Source organism: Oncorhynchus clarkii, chromosome 23 (genome assembly GCF_045791955.1).
Source record: "Oncorhynchus clarkii lewisi isolate Uvic-CL-2024 chromosome 23, UVic_Ocla_1.0, whole genome shotgun sequence".
Classification (NCBI taxonomy): Eukaryota; Metazoa; Chordata; class Actinopteri; order Salmoniformes; family Salmonidae; genus Oncorhynchus; species Oncorhynchus clarkii.
The window spans coordinates 18517154-18530931 of record NC_092169.1 but is presented as its reverse complement, the minus strand read 5'-3'; the positions used below and the strand labels follow the sequence as shown (position 1 = coordinate 18530931).

The 13778-nt window shown below is 42.4% G+C and overlaps 1 protein-coding gene across 1 annotated transcript in view; it reads left to right on the top strand.

Annotated features, from left to right (window-relative positions):
* LOC139381571 (pro-neuregulin-3, membrane-bound isoform-like) overlaps positions 1–13778 on the top strand; it is a 513481-nt gene that overhangs the window by 482817 nt on the left and 16886 nt on the right. Inside the window, exon 7 of the mRNA XM_071125214.1 lies at positions 12539–12654. Coding sequence (XP_070981315.1) covers positions 12539–12654 — 116 coding nt within the window. The remainder of the gene's footprint in view (positions 1–12538; positions 12655–13778) is intronic.

Here is a 13778-nt window from a genome sequence, read left to right as displayed (position 1 = left end):
ACAGCATTCTGAAGCTATATGCCATCCCATCTGGTTTGCGCTTAGTGACACTATCACTTGTTTTTCAACAGGACAATGACCCAAAACACACCTCAAGGCTGTGTAAGGGCTATTCGAACAAGGAGAGTGATGGAGTGCTGCATCAGATGACTTGGCCTCCACAATCACTCGACTTCAACCCAATTGAGATGGTTTGGGATGAATTGGACCGCGGAGTGAAGGAAAAGCAGCCAACAAGTGCTCAGCATATGTGGGAACTCCTTCAAGACTGTTGGAAAAACCCATTAATGAGTTGGTGTGTCCAAACTTTTGACTGATACTGTATATATATGTTTATTTATTTATTTTACACGTATTTCAACCCTTTTTTGGGTTAGGCATGAAACTACCTACATACTTCCATACATTGTTTACAGCCGATACCGGTTACCTTCAGACAAGTCCTGTGACACTTGTGAACCGTTTTCATGAGAAGACCGATTTTAGGGATGTCTCATGGTCTGCCACCTTTCACCGCAGGTGCGGAAGTGCGAAACTGCCGGATGCGGTTGATTGAGACGCATCCAATGCAAAACAACAGATATCTCTAGCTTAAACTGACTGATTTTGATGGGGATTTTTTTGTTATGTAATTTAGACTGATGCACCGGTGTGTCAATTGATTCTAGGGGTTAATGCCTAAACTTAAACGTAACCTTAAAAATGTGGAGTTAATCCATAAACTTAACCTTAAACACTTCAAAATGTGTGACGATCGTCGTTGGTGGAATTAGACCAAGATGCATATCCTTTAATGATAACCACAACAACAACAGGAAAGCGAGAACCACCGAAACGTACAGCCTTGTAGGGATCAACAGCAACAGTACAAGGACAAGATCCCACAACATAGGTGGGAAAAAAGGCTTCCTAAGTATGATTCCCAATCAGACACGACGATAGACAGGTGCCTCTGATTGGGAACCACACTCGGCCAAACACAAAGAAATACAACACATACAGTGCCTTGCGAAAGTATTCGGCCCCCTTGAACTTTGCGACCTTTTGCCAAATTTCAGGCTTCAAACATAAAGATATAAAACTGTATTTTTTTGTGAAGAATCAACAACAAGTGGGACACAATCATGAAGTGGAACGACATTTATTGGATATTTCAAACTTTTTTAATTAACAAATCAAAAACTGAAAAATTGGGCGTGCAAAATTATTCAGCCCCTTTACTTTCAGTGCAGCAAACTCTCTCCAGAAGTTCAGTGAGGATCTCTGAATGATCCAATGTTGACCTAAATGACTAATGATGATAAATACAATCCACCTGTGTGTAATCAAGTCTCCGTATAAATGCACCTGCACTGTGATAGTCTCAGAGGTCCGTTAAAAGCGCAGAGAGCATCATGAAGAACAAGGAACACACCAGGCAGGTCCGAGATACTGTTGTGAAGAAGTTTAAAGCCGGATTTGGATACGAAAAGATTTCCCAAGCTTTAAACATCCCAAGGAGCACTGTGCAAGCGATAATATTGAAATGGAAGGAGTATCAGACCACTGCAAATCTACCAAGACCTGGCCGTCCCTCTAAACTTTCAGCTCATACAAGGAAAAGACTGATCAGAGATGCAGCCAAGAGGCCCATGATCACTCTGGATGAACTGCAGAGATCTACAGCTGAGGTGGGAGACTCTGTCCATAGGACAGCAATCAGTCGTATATTGCACAAATCTGGCCTTTATGGAAGAGTGGCAAGAAGAAAGCCATTTCTTAAAGATATCCATAAAAAGTTTGCCACAAGCCACCTGGGAGACACACCAAACATGTGGAAGAAGGTGCTCTGGTCAGATGAAACCAAAATTGAACTTTTTGGCAACAATGCAAAACGTTATGTTTGGCATAAAAGCAACACAGCTCATCACCCTGAACACATCATCCCCACTGTCAAACATGGTGGTGGCAGCATCATGGTTTGGGCCTGCTTTTCTTCAGCAGGGACAGGGAAGATGGTTAAAATTGATGGGAAGATGGATGGAGCCAAATACAGGACCATTCTGGAAGAAAACCTGATGGAGTCTGCAAAAGACCTGAGACTGGGACGGAGATTTGTCTTCCAACAAGACAATGATCCAAAACATAAAGCAAAATCTACAATGGAATGGTTCAAAAATAAACATATCCAGGTGTTAGAATGGCCAAGTCAAAGTCCAGACCTGAAGCCAATCGAGAATCTGTGGAAAGAACTGAAAACTGCTGTTCACAAATGCTCTCCATCCAACCTCACTGAGCTCGAGCTGTTTTGCAAGGAGGAATGGGAAAAAATGTCAGTCTCTCGATGTGCAAAACTGATAGAGACATACCCCAAGCGACTTACAGCTGTAATCGCAGCAAAAGGTGGCGCTACAAAGTATTAAATTAAGGGGGCTGAATAATTTTGCACGCCCAATTTTTCAGTTTTTGATTTGTTAAAAAAGTTTGAAATATCCAATAAATGTCGTTCCACTTCATGATTGTGTCCCACTTGTTGTTGATTCTTCACAAAAAAATACAGTTTTATATCTTTATGTTTGAAGCCTGAAATGTGGCAAAAGGTCGCAAAGTTCAAGGGGGCCGAATACTTTCGCAAGGCACTGAAGAATGCCCACCCAAATCACACCCTGACCAAACCAAATAGAAACATAAAAAGGCTCTCTAAGGTCAGGGCATGACAAAATGTGCCTTTATAATTTTGGGGGGGCAGATTTGAAACTGCAGTAAAAGTTCAGTAACTGCAGTCACCTGTGGTATTTTGGACACAGTAATTGCAGAATAAACTGCATTCTTACTGCTGTTACACTGAAAAAATACTACAGTAAAAAAAAATGTTATTTTGGATGAGTATTTTCCGCATACTGCAGTTCTACTGCTGTTATACTGCTGTGTACTTCAGTTATACTGCATTCTGACTGCAATCTTTTTTCGTAAAGGTGACGTTTGGAACAACTTCGGAATTTGACATTTGAAAACATGGATGAATGTCTAATTCTGATGTGAGACTGAGAGCTTCTAGGGATTAACAGTGAGATGATGCTTGTCTGCAGCCATGTCTGACTCTCTTTTAAAAGCTTTAAAACCATGAGCTTCTCTCTCTATTTTTTACAAAGCAGACATGGTGCAATTCTTCCTTGTGTAATATTTAGCCCTTGAAGCTGTCTATTTTGAAAATAAGACATTTCATAGTCCCATTGTGTGGGAGCGTGTCACATTTTTTCATGCATCCTAATTTCCTTCCTCCCTCCCTCTCTAGTCTAGAGATTTCTGAAATGTCATAACACTTTATTACCATCAATTTGAAAATTAATATTGCATTCAGCAAACAATAATAACAGTGGCTCAACTTTCAATTGGGATGGGGGGTGACATGACTCACTATTCTAAAATTGAATTTTTGTCTCCCCAGTTTTATCATTGACCTGTTATTAAAAAAAGGTGTCATCGGTGTGCTTTAGGAACATGTGGAGACCTCAGAGCAGTCAAGTAGACTGTTTGGCGGTTTCAACCGGGCTGGATTATTTAGGAACACACAGACACCACAGAGTTTGTGGACAGGCTGTATGAAGGCAAAGCTTCTGACCAGCACGGTGCTGCTGTCTGCTACTGCTGTCGATGTGAATACACTGTCTATGTGTTGCATTTTGTCTCAAAGTTGTAAAAGCAAGCAGAGCAGAAACTGGTTGCTCTTTATTTGACTGATCTAGCTGGCAAGGCAACTGCTGTTTGAGTATTTTTTTCCCAGTGCTGAGCTAGTATTGTAACTGACGTGTAATGTTAGCTAATGGGTGTTTCTCAAAATGCATACTACCATACTATGAGCACGCAAATGAGTCCAAATCGAAGTATGTAAAATGGAGCACAGAGGGCACTTCTAAAATGAGTACTCCATTTTTACAGATTTTTAAGCATTTTTTCGATGCAAGCGTCAACAGACAGTATGCAAAGAATGCACAATTATGTATGCAGCATGCAACCATGTACAATTATGTACATTTTCTTAATCAATGGTGGCCATTATTTGAGCTGAAGCGAGAGAAAATAAACTCTGACTTCAGAATGAAATGTTGCCTATTCACATACGTTGCCCATCTACAATATTTGATCTTAATTGTGGCATGGTTACCTGCCTACAATACCCACTGAAGTGTGTGTAGATCATAAACCCATAGTAATTCAATAATACTAACTGGCTAGGTACTACTTATAGCTAATTCCCTACTTTTCACACAGACACAGTTCTACAGACTACACTGTCATGGTGCACAGTGATTACAAAGCATAATATTGATGATGATGAATGGATACAGGTTTGTTTGAATGCCCAGTCATGTTCATATAATCTCAGACATAAATTACTGCAGTTTAAGACCGTCCATAGAACATCCTATATGCCAGTGAAACTGAATATCATGCACTCAGAAATGTAATTCCTGTGCTGTAAGTGTAAAACACTGAGAAATATGTTTCATGTTTGAGTTTTGGGGTCAATTTTTCCGGAGCTAGCCAGCTGAAGAGTTCCATCAGCCACTCCTGGGCTACAATCATCTATCCGGACCCGTTTTACTGCCAATGCGGAGCCCCACCGGGCCTTCACGACTGGACTACCAAAGTTATCTCCACGAGGGAGTTATCCAACTGGCCCCTCGGTTGCGACGTTACCTGAACGCCCATCTACGGCCAGTTAATCGTTAGCTGTCTTATCAGCTGCCATCTGAATAGGTCTATTCGGATAATTTTTCTTGGGTCATTATAACTATATCTATTTTGCCAATTGGATTGATCCCCTCTACCACACGGAACCCCACTAATCTACCGATGGAAACGCACGAGGTGGCTAAAAACAAACCTCAACCCTATGCTAGCTTGCTGCCGATGGCACGGCTAGCTCTCTGAATCGCCGTGACCCCAACCAACCTCACTACTCACTGGACCCTTATGATCACTCGACTAAGCATGCCTCTCCTTAATGTCAATATGCCTTGTCCATTGCTGTTCTGGTTAGTGTTTATTGGCTTATTTCACTGTAGAGCCTCTAGCCCTGCTCACTATACGTTATCCAACATTTCATTTCCACCAACCACACATGCGATGACATCACCTGGTTTCAATCATGTTTCTAGAGACAATATCTCTCTCATCATCACTCAATACCTTTACCTCCACTGTATTCACATCCTACCATACCTTTGTCTGTACAATATACCTTGAAGCTATTTTATCGCCCCCAGAAACCTCCTTTAACTCTCTGTTCCAGACATTCGAGACGACCAATTCTCCTAGTTTTTAGCCTTACCCTTATCCTACTCCTCCTCTGTTCCTCTGGTGATGTAGAGGTGAATCCAGGCCCTGCAGTGCCTAGCTCCACTCCTATTCCCCAGGCGCTCTCTTATGATAACTTCTGTAACCGTAATAGCCTTGGTTTCATACATGTTAACATTAGAAGCCTCCTCCCTAAGTTTGTTTTATTCACTGCTTTAGCACACTCTGCCAACCCAGATGTTCTAGCCTTGTCTGAATCCTGGCTTAGGAAGACCACCAAAAATTCTGAAATGTTCATCCTTAACTACAACATTTTCAGACAAGATAGAATGGCCAAAGGGGGCGGTGTTGCAATCTACTGCAAAGATAGCCTGCAGAGCTCTGTCCTACTATCCAAGTCTGTACCCAAACAATTTGAACTTCTACTTTTAAAAATCCACCTCTCTAAAAACAAGTCTCTCACCTTTGCCACCTGCTATAGACCACCCTCTGCCCCCAGCTATGCTCTGGACACCATATATGAACTGATTGCCCCCCATCTATCTTCAGAGCTCGTGCTGCTAGGCGACCTAAACTGGAACATTCTTAACACCCCAGCCATCCTACAATATAAGATTGATGCCCTCAATCTCACACAAATTATCAAAGAACCTACCAGGTACCACTCAAAAGCCGTAAACACGGGCACCCTCATAGATATCATCCTAACCAACTTGCCCTCTAAATACACCTTTGCTGTTTTCAACCAAGATCTCAGCGATCACTGCCTCATTGCCTGCATCCGTAATGGGTCAGCGATCAAACGACCTCCACTCATCACTGTCAAACGCTCCCTGAAACACTTCAGCGAGCAGGCCTTTCTAATCGCCCTGGCCGGGGTATCCTGGAAGGATATTGATCTCATCCCGTCAGTAGAGGATGCCTGGTTATTTTTTGTATCATGCCCCATTCAAGAAATTTAGAACCAGGAACAGATATAGCCCTTGGTTCTCTCCAGACCCGACTGCCCTTAACCAACACAAAAACATCCTATGGCGTTCTGCATTAGCATCGAACAGCCCCAGTGATATGCACATTTTTAGGGAAGCTAGAAACCAATATACACAGGCAGTTAGAAAAGCAAAGGCTAGCTTTTTCAAGCAGAAATGTGCTTCCTGCAACACAAACTCAAAAAAGTTCTGGGACACTGTAATGTCCATGGAGACTAAGAACACCTCCACCCAGCTGCCCACTGCACTGAAGATAGGAAACACTGTCACCACCGATAAATCCACTATAATTGAGAATTTCAATAAGCATTTTTCTACAGCTGGCCATGCTTTCCACCTGGCTACCCCTACCCCGGTCAACAACACTGCACCCCCCACAGCAACTCGCCCAAGCCTTCCCCATTTCTCCTTCTCCCAAATCCAGTCAGCTGATGTTCTGCGAAGAGCTGCAAAATCTGGACCCCTACAAATCAGCCAGCCTAGACAATCTGGACCCTTTCTTTCTAAAATGATCTGCCGAAATTGTTGCCACCCCTATTACTAGTTCAATCTCTCTTTCGTGTCGTCTGAGATTCCCAAAGATTGGAAAGCAGCTGCGGTCAGCCCCCTCTTCAAAGGGGGTACGCTCTTGATCCAAACTGCTACAGACCTATATCTATCCTACCCTGCCTTTCTAAGGTCTTCGAAAGCCAAGTCAACAAACAGATTACCGACCATTTCGAATGGTCGGTAATCTCCGCTATGCAATCTGGTTTCAGAGCTAGTCATGGGTGCACCTCAGCCACTCTCAAGGTCCTAAACGATATCTTAAGAAGCAATACTGTGCAGCCGTATTCATTGACCTGGCCAAGGCTTTCGACTCTGTCGATCACCACATCGGCAGACTCGACAGCCTTGGTTTCTCAAATAATTGCCTCGCCTGGTTCGCCAACTACTTCTCTGATAGAGTTCAGTGTATCAAATCGAAGGGTCTGTTGTCCGGGCCTCTGGCAGTCTCAATGGGGGTGCCACAGGGTTCAATTCTAGGACCAACTCTCTTCTCTGTGTACATCAACGATGTCGCTCTTGCTGCTGGTGAGTCTCTGAACAACCTCTACGCAGACGACACCATTCTGTATACTTCTGGCCTTTCTTTGGACACTGTGTTAACAACCCTCCAGACGGGCTTCAATGCCAACTCTCCTTCCGTGGCCTCCAATTGCTCTGAAATACAAGTAAAACATGCTCTTCACCCGATCGCTGCCTTTATCTGCCCGCCTGTCCAACATCACTACTCTGGACGGCTCTGACTTAGAATATGTGGGCAACTACAAATACCTAGGTGTCTGGTTAGACTGTAAACTCTCCTTCCAGACTCACATCAAACATCTCGAATCCAAAGTTACATCTAGAATTTTGCAACAAAGCAACCTTCACTCATGCTGCCAAACATGCCCTTGTAAAAGTGAACATCCTAGCAATCCTCGACTTCGGCAATGTCATTTACAAAATAGCCTCCAATTCCCTACACAATAAATTGGATGCAGTCTATCACAGTGCCATCTGTTTTGTCACCAAAGCCCCATATACTACCCTCCACTGTGACCTGTACGCTCTGGTTGGCTGGCCCTCGCTTCATACTCGTCGCCAAACCCACTGGCTACAGGTCATCTACAAGACCCTGCTAGGTAAAGTCCCCCCTTATCTCAACTCGCTGGTCACCATAGCAGCACCCCCCTGTACCATGCGCTCCAGCAGGTATATCTCTCTGGTCACACCCAAAACCAATTATTCCTTTGGTCGCCTCTCCTTCCAGTGCTCTGCTGCCAATGCTGGAACGAACTACAAAAATCTCTGAAACTAGAAATACTTATCTCCCCCACTAGCTTTAACTTCTTGAGAATACTTGACACGCAGACGTCCCAAGTATGCCCCTGGAAATGCAAATGCGCTACGCTAAATGCTAAATGTACTCGTTACAACTCAATCTTTGATCAAAATTCACAAGCAGGGTATTGAATTAAAGCTACACTGTCTATGAGAAGTTGTTTGATGTATCTCTGGTTGTGTAAGTCTCTGGTTGTTCACCAGAAGTCACAATGTTCTTCTTTGTTGTAGTTGGCTTCTTTGTCGTAATACTCTGACTACACCGCTCGCATCGCGTGAGTGTGCGTTGCTAAATAAATGTAGGAATATATGTTATTTAACTATTGCACCCACACTGCTTGCGCACACTGCTCGCGTGTGCAAAAGTAATTCCTATTTCTGATGCAGATCGCGCTGCAAGTCCTGCCTCTCCCATCTCCTCATTGGTTATACCCACGTGGGTGATTGAAAGACAAACTGTTTTTCCGGTTGTCGTGGTAATACTATGAAAGTGTAGATGCCAATCACCATATAAGTTCAAAGATGAAAAAGCCTGGATGGAGGAGAGATACGGTTGAAACGATTCGGTTGACCATTTTATGTGTGGATTAATTGTCGGAGTCGAGGACCTTGTGCATTTCAGGTAAAATACCAACCCAATCTTTATATGCCAGGACAAATTAACTAGCAACAGCAAGCTAGCTAAATAGGACAAATTTGCTAGCAAGTGCAAGCTAACTAGCTAAATTGCCAGACATGTTTAATGTTTTCCGACCTGTCCCCAAATTAATGTCATTGGTTCAGAGTTTGTTTTGATATTTTGACCTGCGGGACAAAATGCATTTTTGCACTATAGCGCACGCTGGTGCATGCACACAGCCGGTTTGGGTTCTGTGTTAGAGTGTCCTTTAAATTTGATCTTAGAAAGTATCCTTCGGCAGTACCAATGGTGGTGAGAGGAAACTGTTCTTTACAGTTGTAGGCTTCTTTGTCTAAGAGTGCTCGTTAGAAGAGATACTCCAGCTGTTACACAAGCAGTGGTCTTTGGTCGAGTTTACTAGAGTACCAGTACTTAAACAGTTGCAGACTGAATGTTCCGGTGTAGTCTTTATCTTCTTCACTCGAGAGTTTCAGAGGGTCTTACCATTTTCTGGTGTTTTTGTTTTAAACCATTTGTCAGCTGTGTAGCTACCGCTCTACACTGTCTGGTCTGTATTTAAATTTCAACTATTTCAACGTGTGGAACACGTCCTCACATTCTCTAATCTAACGTACATTTGGTTACAAGTCCTTTTTTCCTTGGGTAAAAAGGGGGCATTCCATCATGCCGACACAATGTCTGTACTCGCTTGTTCGTGGTTACTGACTGAGCAAAAGTTGATATGAAAAACAATTCTCATTTAGATGGCTAAAATCACATTGTTATCTCCACAAAAGTATTATTGTACTTAATAATGAATTTTATACAACATTTAGATGCAAATCTGATAACTACAATGTGTACACCCTCAGAGATACAGTTATTATGTTAGACAGTCTTTAAGTTCTTTGGCAAGAGTCTCTCTGTAACACTCAGACATTCATGAGTTTCTGCCAGGTATTTATGGTGAGGTTTTGAAGTCATAAAACCGGGCCAACTCCCCCAGGAGAGAGAGTCTGTCGTCCATTGGCCTTGCTGATGGTCCCTTCGATCCTCACCCAGGAGAGAGAGTCATGAGAGCAGAATCTACGAAGGCTAGCAGCAGCGGGAGAAGGAAGGTCCAGAAAAGGCTTTTTTCTTCTGGTTCAGCTATCTTGATCTCTTTTGTGTGTCTTCATTATTTAATCAAACAGCGTGCTTAAAGCATCAGACAAGTTCAGTACTTACAGTTGATTTGATTAAAACACATAGGGTGTTTCTATATATGGAAAAATACACATTTAAAATGTTCGACCAATTGATTGGTTGAAAGAAAAGACTACTCATGCAGGAAATTAGCTATACATACCCCAAAAAATTCTGAGGGAAGACCCCCTGCCAGGTTATGCCCCCCCCACACACACACTTCTAAAACCAAAGTTGCTTTCCTGAATAATACATTAATTTGGCTTGATTAATTCAAAATCACATTTGAATTATAGTAATATGTGTAATCTTGCTGCATTAATTTAATGTTGTGTATTTGAAATCCATGCCTCCTTATTAATGTTGTGATAAATGTATCAGTATTGATTATTCTGAAAGAACCAGGTACAAGTCAAGGACCCATATTTGTCCAAGATCCAAGTATCCAAATGGAAGGTCAGCTTAGGACAAGGAATAGATAGCAAGAGTCTACCTAATGAGCTCACTATCCTGCTATTAGTCATACAGCTGAGAAGTCATGATGACATCTCCTTTACTTAGTCAGGGCTCATGCTGTTTCCCCATCAAAATGACAAAGTCAGCCCTGGCAGCAGTGGACAGGAAGAGGATAGACAGGGCACAGTAGTAGGCACCATTGATATGGTGTAAAAATAATGAGAATGCCATAGAAGATCTGCAGGAAATCCTTGAAGGTCACCTTCTTGCTATTAAGAAACAAGTTACAGGTCTCTCATTTTGGTCATGCAATGTGCACACTGGATACTTTAAAAGGTGGATCAGACTCAGAGACATGTCTAGTCTTAAGGTTAAGGAGTCATCCAGTTCTCTGTTGAAATACCTCCAATTCTCACACCTGCTCCCACTCCCTCTCCTTGGCGCTTGAGGGCACCAGGCTACCCATCATTACGCACACATGTAACCATCATTACACGCAACAGCACAATATTGGACTCACCTGGACTCCTTCACTTTGTTGATTGCCCCTCCTTTATCTGTCTGTTCCTCAGTTTGTTCCCTGTGTCAGCATTATTGTCATTATGTTGTTCATTGTTTAATGTTTTATTAATTAAATATTCACTCCCTGCACTTGCTTCCCGTCTCCAAGTGTCTGTACCTACAGAATGCTGACACCACAATTTGAAGCATCAAGGAGTTTTTTGTTTTGTTGGTGATGTGTGGTGCCTCTGCCAAAGGAACCAGGGGTGCCTCGGTTGGCTCGGCAGGCTCGCACCCCACGTCATGCCTCAGCCGTCTCGTCAGGCTCCCGTGCCTCAGCCAGCCCGTCGGGCTCCCACGTCTCAGCCATATCGTCTGGCTCCCACGCCTTAGCCGGCTTGTTGGGATTCCATGCCTCAGCCGGCTTGTCTGACTCCCATGTCTCGGCCGGCCAGTCAAGCTCTCCCGCTCCCCCTCCCTGGCACTCGAGGGCACCAGACTGCTAACATTACACACACCTGTCACCATCATTATGCGCATCAGCGCAATATTGGACTCACCTGGACTCCTTCACTTTGTTGATGGTCCCTTCCATATCTGTCTGTTCCTCAGTTTGTTCCCCGTGTCAGCATTATTGTTGCTATGTGTCCCCTGTTCAGACGCTGTCCTTGTTTGTTTCTTGTCAGATATGTATTAATTGTTCACTCCCTGTACATGCATCTCGTCTCCAAGCGTCTGTCCTTACACCAATAGCTTTTTCTGTAATTCTAGATCATCATTGTCTGCGTGTACTGTTAATTGAGCTCCCCAACAAGTTAAACTGGTTGGATAGCAAATTGCTGCATGAGTCCATCTATTTAACCCAGATTCTTACATCCTTATTGGAACCATTTATACTTGACCTAGTATTATTTATATTGTGTCAGTGAATTCATTATTAGAGCTCCATTATCAGAAATGGCTCTCAGTGTGAGGAATTCCTAATAGATCATGCTCGCGCTCTAGGCGACAATAATAAAAGAAATCTGAGAAATTATTTAATATAATCTTATCTTGGATTAATGCATCGTTGCTATCAGGGATAGTGGTACCAGGAACCTCCTTGGGTTAATCTGCTGTCTGTCCGGACGTAATATCCAATTATAGTGGCTCTCCTCCTCTACATCACTCCTTTATCAACTATCAGCATTCCTATGCTACACTTGAGATGTATAGTTCTACTTCAATTTCAATTTCTCTTCCGTTCTCCCTCATTGACACAGCAAAATAGAGGAAGGAGAGTGGAATAGATATAGAGAGCAGGAATGCCATTTAGATTCCTGTAATCATTCTTCTCTAGTCCCGTAATGGTCTACCTCACGCTGTGACAATCAAAGGGGGGATTGTGTGTGAGCACACTGGGTTATGTTAAGTGATGTACATTTTTAGATATGCCTCCAAAAGAACATGGCAATTCCATACTGACTCTGGAAATGGAGTGCTAAAAAGAAAACATCTGTGCCTACCTGTACTTAACTATTTGCATAGTCCAAACATATTTTTATTGTATGCCTAAACAAGCAATATGATCCGTCTAATCAATATAGATTCATGCTGATACAGTAATAGGTTATATGTTTTTAAATGTCTGTTTATTTTGCAGTATTGTAATAGGTCCTCCCAGCCACATGAGGGAGTTGTTTGCAAGTCCAGCTTTTCCCAGTGCAACGCCACTCCTACCGACGACTCCAGAGGTCCTGGCTCAGGAAAACATTACAGGTATGATGTTCACACATAGATCTCAGTGGTCTGAATGATGCATACTTCTTTGTGGAACAACATTGTACAAGGACAAAAATCATAATGATTATCCTAATAATGTGCTATGAGGATTGGTTCTATGCCCCTTACAGTAATTCACAGAGACGCAGAGAAGAGAGAAATCAAATTAACCACATTACAGTGCAGCCGGAGATAATTGTGGATTTATTGTATGTTTTAATGAATGATAGTAATTAAATTGTAGATAAACAGTTTAATGCGCATATCTGTAACCGGGATGAACATGCCAGCGAAGGGTCAGAGATCTGACTCCAACTACATTAAATGTTCTTTATGAGCCAACTGCTATATTACATTGAGTAAATTTCCACATTGCGGAATAATGCGCTAATGGAATGATCTGTTGTGTCTTAAATCATTATACGACATTAGCTTACTGGAAGACCACATGTAGGCAAAAGATGTATAACTGCGTAGACCTACATTATTCAAAATCCCATATGATTCAAATGTCAGCGCTAGCCATATATAAAGCTCTGGGAACAGCGTGTGTGTGTGTGTGTGTGTGTGTGTGTGTGTGTGCCTTAGCCTTCCATGCATGTCTGTTGGGATTACAGATAAACAAATCATTTTATGTCTGTTTGGCTTAATCCACACCCGCCTGTTTTTTACGTTTTAAGATCCGACAACAATTTGATTCCCCTTTTATTTTCTGTGGCTGGATTGTATATTGTTTGCTTACAGTCCTTGACCTTGCCATAAGTGGACTTTAAAGGATCATCTCAGTTTGTATGATTGGAATTGTGTCGGCTTAGGGGGCATTTGGATACAGTTTTCAGCAAATGGAAGTGAAGATATGTTTCCAAAACAGCTTGAAACTTGACAAGCTCTTTAGTGGATTTTGTGTCTAGGAACTATTTGTGTATCGCATTGTTCTATCCTCACTCCTTTGGCAGCTGGTTAGTTGCAAGGCTTATCTGAAATGAAATGACATGTGCTTTAATTGTCTATAAGCATTTTATGTGCATTAGAGATAAACTAGCAATAAAAATATGATCTGGGACACAGAGAGAAGTCTTCAAAGTCCTCACTGCACATGATAAATCAATCACTTCACACCC